The following is a 6,707-nucleotide window of genomic DNA, read 5'->3' on the forward strand; positions in this document are numbered from 1 at the left end:
AGAAAATGTCTCAATCAAATAAAAATGACTTGAAGGTGTTTTATGAAAAACTCCCTTTTGATTCGCTATTCTCTAGTGAACCTTAGGTTTTTCTTGTGAGATTTTTGTGTGTTTGAAAAGGTACCATGTAAAGCTCTTGTAGTTGAAAAATAGGGGTTTAGAACAGCTTCTAAACGATGTGAGATTCATTCCAAACCTCAGCCATTATTGCAGAAAATTTTTCTTTTCCATACTTTTGACACCCTAACTGCGTACGCAAGATTGTGCTTGCGTATGCATACTTTGGCCCATGTACGCAAGCTTTTGCCCACGTACGTGGATCGAGGGCCACTTTGGTAATTTACTTCCGAAAATAGATTTTTGTGCCTTTAAAAAGTGATATTTTTCATTTTAACACTCCTCAAGTCAATTTGACATCTGATTGGGCTTTAAACTGGCCTTGGGCCTTAGAGTTCAAGCATCATTAGGAGAACATGGGTCTGAGTTTATAAGGAGTACAAAATGTGGTATCTATAAACCAAATGGAATAAATTTGACTAAATAAAACTAAGTGTACCGTATGAACCAAATTGGACCGAAGTGAACGCAATGGACTGAAGTAAATTGAATGGACCGAATTGGACAGAACATACAAATAGGACCAAAGTAAACCAAACCAAACCAACCAAATAGACCAAATTGGACTGAATTGACCGAAGTAGATCGAATGAACCTCATTGAACTAAAATGGACTGAATTAGACCAAAATGAATTGAAATAAACTAAAGCAGACTGAACCAGACTGAATAGATGAAGTGGACTGCAATAAACTGAAATGGACCAAATGTCGACTTGTTATTAGAATAGTCAAGATTGTGTTTTTATATAAACTCAAATTCTTCCAAAATAATCAAATATTAACTCAAACAAAAATCAAACGAGAGAGAGAGAGAGAGAGAGAGAGATAATAATAAGAAATTTATAGCAAATAATATGGAAGAAAAAATAGTAAAAATAAAAAATATTGTAATAAATACCAAATTATCAAAATCATATTATATAATGTAATAAAATAACATTATATTCTTATTTACTATCTTTTTATTTATATATATATATATATATATAAAAATATGAAAAAAAAAAAAAAAAAACTACCAAAAAATGAAAAGAGAAAAAAAATTGAGAGAAAGCAATAACCTATTGTTTGTGGGGAAAATTATTTATAGAATATAAGAGAGAATCGTAGATTTATAGTAAAAGAAGGAAAATAAGAAAAGTAAAAAATAAAGGAAGATAAAGGGGTAAATGAAAAGTAATATTAAGATAAATAATAGTAGGGAGATGAAAAGATAAAAGAGAGAAAAAATTGGAGAAAGTATAATATTAAGTTGGAACATTGATAGTAGATTCCAAGTAGCTCAACTGATAAAATTTCTTATGGTTATATAAGAAATTTATGGTTCAATCTTTGTCTATACCAAAAATTGATTGCTGTCTTAGTTTGATGATAAAGAGTTATCATTAAAAGCAAACAGTAAAACTTTCAAAAATAAAAGTTGGGACATTAATAATAAAAAAAATAAAAAAAAGAGAAAAAAGACGTTCAAAATGAGTGAATGATGTGATTTAATAGAAGCGTAACAACAATAATTATAAATTAGAGTACAAGAGCTTTACAGAGAGGATTTATGAAGTCATAAATCAACTAATTTGCAAAGTCTCAATTTTGGAGACATTTCTGCTTGATAAAAAAAGGTATGAGTATTGAATAAAGATTAATAGATGACTGTAAACAACAGCAGTTCAACAGCTAATGGAAACATGTGAATTTGTTTAACCTCGCCAAAATTTTTGGTTAGAAATGTCAAATCCAAACTAGCACCAACTAATACAGGTGTTACCCTCTAGAGTAATTAGCCAGACACATGAGTACGTACCCATCAAGTGCATGATAATTTCACAAACCAGTATTAGATTTCACGAGAGGTTCATTATGTTATGACCAAGATTCTTGGGGTATATTATATGCAATTTTGTCTACAAATATCATTTTCAATGAAACTGCACATGGTCAGTTGCATAAACTCTCACCTTTAAAGCATGACCAACCTTTTGGAGAACCACCTGACCATCGTTGGAATTCCACTTCAGCCTCAAATTCTAAAAATGAGAAATCCCACAACCTGGATGAGGATCATGTTGGAGTGCGTAAAGCAGCTAAAACTTGTATCATTTATACAAAGATAAAGATTTTTTTCCTCAAAAGCTACTGTAACAATAATCTGACTAAGAAATTATGGAGGGAGATTATTACATAAACCTGCAATATTTGATTGCAAAAGCTAAGCCAACTGATGTAAGGAAGACAAATAACAAGCAAGGACAATGAGGAAAGGAGGAATCTTGTAGGTGCAGAGAAAAACATCCAGGTTTTCCACCACAAATGTCAAGAATTATTAGTCCAGTTGAACACAACGTCACAGAATCAGCTCTGAGCAGAGGCTGCAGGATTGCTACTAGGAAATGTTGCCAGATTAGTACCGTTCTCTTGATTAACATGTTCTTCACTAGCATGGCGAACAAACTCCTCAGGAGACATATGAGAACCATGGCAAGCACAAACAATCCTAATTTGGTTTGTGTTGTATTTGTAAGTAACACCCGAAATTGTCCTTCCATTTGGACCTGGAGCTGTGGTAGAAACCCATGGTAAGTTTGGGTAAGAACCACATCCCCCAAACTTCAGATCTGCCGCAATGCCTGGCTTTATAGCTGAAAAATCGAGAGAAAAACCATCTAGTGTTAAGCGATCAGTAGCATCTTTTGCCCTGAGGTTTGTGCTACTCCCTTTCCCATCTTCTTCTGCCTGAGAAGAGGACCCCTCTTCAGGGCCATGCTGTTTGCCATCACCTTTGGCCCGTTCTGAAATCCTCCCATCATGTTGTGTAGCCTCTGATGAATTAGGCGCAATTACTTGCAATGGCAAGTCCATCAATAAAAAAGGGGTAAGAATACACAAAGACAGTCAAACAAAATATCATACAGCTAAAAATATTGATTACGGTAATCAGTATCAGCAGAACTGCTTGAATTTCTAACAGCATAGGAAGGAATAACCAGAGAGTTAAAGCCACTGGAACATGTTCTAATTCATCTAGTTGAAGATATGTCCCTTTGCAGAACTTCATAGGAGGTCTCATGCAATCATATCATTTGATGATGATATTCTACTAGCAACTAAACTTTAAAAAAGGTCGTACCCAGTGCACAAAGCTCCCACTTTTGCAGAGTTTAGGAGAGATCATGGTAGACAATCTTACCCCCAAATTTTTGGAGAGATGATTCCCGGACTTGAACTTGTGACTTGTTTCTTTTAGCAGAAAGCACTTGCCATCACAGTTAAACTTTAAAATATCAAATTCAGGTTTAGTAAATCCCAGTTCTCTCTAGGGCTCTAATTAAAATCATTCTTGCATCCTATGCTAGGTGATAAAACATAGATTAAGTAAATTAGTCAAGATCAACATTTCAACTATGTCCAGTTCATTGTCAAGAAAGGTTTGAATCCCCTGTGTGCTGAAGAATATGGTACGGTCACCACTGAGATTTTTTTTTGGATAGGTAAATAGTGGGAAAGGGAGCAGTGGTATTCAAACCACAGACATCGGGCATCACAAAGGGAGCTAGTACCATTCGGCTATCACTTGAACCTAGGTAACCATTGAGATTATTGGAAAAAAGTTTCTCCACATCCATCTATTAGATTTTTAATCCTTGTTTCCACAAAAGTTATAAAATAGTGAATAGAAAAACGTTGAGATATTTTACCTGAGTTTGGTGGACCTCTACCAGTATAGGAAGGGTGGAACTGTTGAGCTTGAGAAACCAGACCCCGCGGGTTATCCTTATCCAACATCGGAAGCTGGACAGGAGAATAGCCAAACATCAGCGGCAAGTTGCCAGGATTCACAGATTGTGTTGCTGATCGATCACTACTTGCAGCAGGCATCACCTGCACCATACTGGGGGATGGATGGCCTGCTGTGCTGGGTGCACCAACAGAGCTTGACTCCTTCACAGGTAAAGAGTAAGGTACACTCATCATGTTTAAAGATTGGATGAAAGGAACACCATAGGTCACATTGCCAAGCTTAAATTCATTTTCTGATGGACTGTTAAACCTTTTCTGCCCATTTAAGTCCAGAACACTTGAATCAGCAAACCCACGAACCTCAGAAGAAGCACCAACACCAAAGAATCTTTTGGAGCCATCATCATGTTGTGAAACAAGCCTAGAGGTTGAACCCTCGACTTCAGACTCTGCCACATCTTCATTTTCGGCAGTTGAGCCATCTTCTGTTGTTATAGAAATGTGCGATGTTCTCGTCTTGTCATGTAAATCAGCATGAGCTTCTCTCTCAAGCTTCTTTTGATGGTTCATCTCATCAAACAACATCTTACGCTTGTTACCCACCTCTAGCCGTTTTTCTTCCTCCATTTCAGCAGACTTATTACTGCTTGCAACCCAGATTCCTCTCCCATTTAAGTTTATAGAAACATCTGCTTCAACATTGGTTTTAGTGAGGTCATTAAAAAAGTTTTCCTGAGGCTTTACTGAATCACTTCTTTGAGATCCTGTACTTGAGTCCTGCTTCTGGGTGCCAGCTTGAAGAAAGTTTTTAAAATCATCCACTAATTTATTCCCTCTATCACTTTCTTCTGTCCTAGCATCTGATGAGCTACCAATTTTACCCTTGGACTTGACAGACAATCCACCACAGGATAGACCCAAGCCAAGGTCAAGTCCATTCTCATCTTCCATTTTATATCAGACTGAAGTATATCAAAACAGTTCAAGCACAATCTATTCCAGTTCTCATTGTTGAGCAGACTACTTTCCTCACAATTTTAATATGATGAGCAACCCACTCAAAAATATACCCCTGAAAATTAAGGGCATCACATAAGAATATGAATTTAACAGGCAGGAACAGCACGAGTATATTTGACGAGTAGAAGAGTTAGGAAAGAATAATTGTAATTAGGCGTGGCCTTGAAAAAATTTAAAAAGACAAAAAGACAAAAACTAAAGAATTTCAGCACTCAACCTAATTAACCATTGGCATTTAGCCAAGCACAATTGGTTCAAAATTTAATCATAACCATTCAGATTGGGTTAAACTGGTTAAAAGTTTCATTAGATACTTATTTACTTATTAAAAAAATAAGATTAGAAGCTCCATTTAAATTGTACAGTGTACACAAACATTGACAATATAGAGGTCCAACAAATGGTAATTGCTAGAAACTGGAAGATACAATCAACAACAGAAATTACTCCACATCCCAGATAAGTAGGGAATACCAATCACTCCATTAAAAACACCAAGCAACCTCACTTAATTTATAACAATTACTTATTTATGCTAAAAAATAAAAAAATAAATAAAAAAAAGTTGGCATCATATGACTTATAACAAAACTTACCCAGTATTCAATACACTTTCAGAAAGCCAAAGTAAACAACTTTATAAACAACCACTCTGAACCACCTCCATAATTAATAGGATGCTATTCACTAAGACTAGTTTGATAGCTGAGAAAGTGTGAAACGTATAGAGACACAAATTTCAACCTTAGATTCCATTTGGTTGGCCCCCATATATGACGCAGCTGAACTTAAAACACCCATATATATGACTTAGTTGAGCTGAAATGTTCCATTTCAGGAAACAATAGCAACAACAAATTATGAGACCCAGAAATTTGCTTTCTCAAAATTTCCATCCATTTTTTCAGCAATCAGTCCCAGATCTACCAACCACCAAATCACGCATTCAAAGCCATAAATAAACGAAATTGAAGATACCCAAAATATTAAAACTTCATAAAGTGAAAGAAAGGAACAAACTTGAGCCCTTATATAGAGGGGTTAGGATGCATGATTAGCAACTTATTTACAATCGATCAAAGGAAAATCAAGATACCCATGTTTTACAAATATAAACCATCATTCAAATCAGGCAATATACAGTGAAAGAAGCGCATAAATTCCAATAGATTGCCCACAAGAGAAACAATAGTATTACAAAGACAGCAAAAAAGAGAAACAAAAAGTTCAAAATAAACAACACAAATAACTCAGAGGGGAGAGTGATACCTGAATTAGAGTAGAGATTAGATCAAACCCTCGACCATGGTGGCTTTGCAACAGAGCACAGTGAATGAGATTTTAGAGAGAAAAAGAGAAAGTTTGAGTTTTGGTATAAAGTAATGGGAAACAGGAAACCTCACCTATTTCTTTTTTCCAGTTTTTTCTTTGAGCATGTGATTATTGTGTAGAATCTCTTTGGTCTTTATTTATTTATTTATTTATTATTTTATCTGTTTTACCTCCTTCTGCCAGACCGCCAGTCCCACTCCCTCCCTTTATCTTTGGTTCATTATTATTATTATTTATACAAGGTTCATCTTTGTTTAGCAAAAAAGGTTCATCTTTGTTTAGCAAAAAAGGTTCATCTTTGTTATTACTTATTTATTTTGGGAATTAGAATTATAATAAGTGTAGCTAGTCGCTAATCCGTGCGATGCACAGGATAGTTAAATGAAATTATAATTAACCAACCTCACGTTAAGAAAAAAAAAAATGCTAAAAGAATTAGTGAAAGACTGATTTGCCCATCAAGAATTTAAAAGAAAAAAAGATTGAGAAAGAAAAAGAATGT

General features: G+C 35.0%; 1 protein-coding gene across 1 annotated transcript; it reads right to left on the minus strand.

The window, feature by feature from the left end:
• Positions 1–2,149: 2,149 nt before the first annotated feature.
• On the minus strand, positions 2,150–6,316 carry LOC112033288 (ninja-family protein mc410). The gene is made up of 3 exons (XM_024066056.2): positions 6,143–6,316; positions 3,811–4,925; positions 2,150–2,955 (listed from the first exon to the last, which is right to left on the minus strand). The coding sequence occupies exons 2-3, from the start codon at positions 4,802–4,804 to the stop codon at positions 2,468–2,470; spliced, it is 1,482 nt and encodes a 493-aa protein (XP_023921824.1). The 5' UTR covers positions 4,805–4,925; positions 6,143–6,316; the 3' UTR covers positions 2,150–2,467.
• Between the last annotated feature and the right edge of the window lie 391 nt (positions 6,317–6,707).

The sequence above is a fragment of the Quercus suber genome, unplaced genomic scaffold, assembly GCF_002906115.3.
Source record: "Quercus suber isolate HL8 unplaced genomic scaffold, Cork oak 2.0 scaffold_1021, whole genome shotgun sequence".
Taxonomy (NCBI): domain Eukaryota; kingdom Viridiplantae; phylum Streptophyta; class Magnoliopsida; order Fagales; family Fagaceae; genus Quercus; species Quercus suber.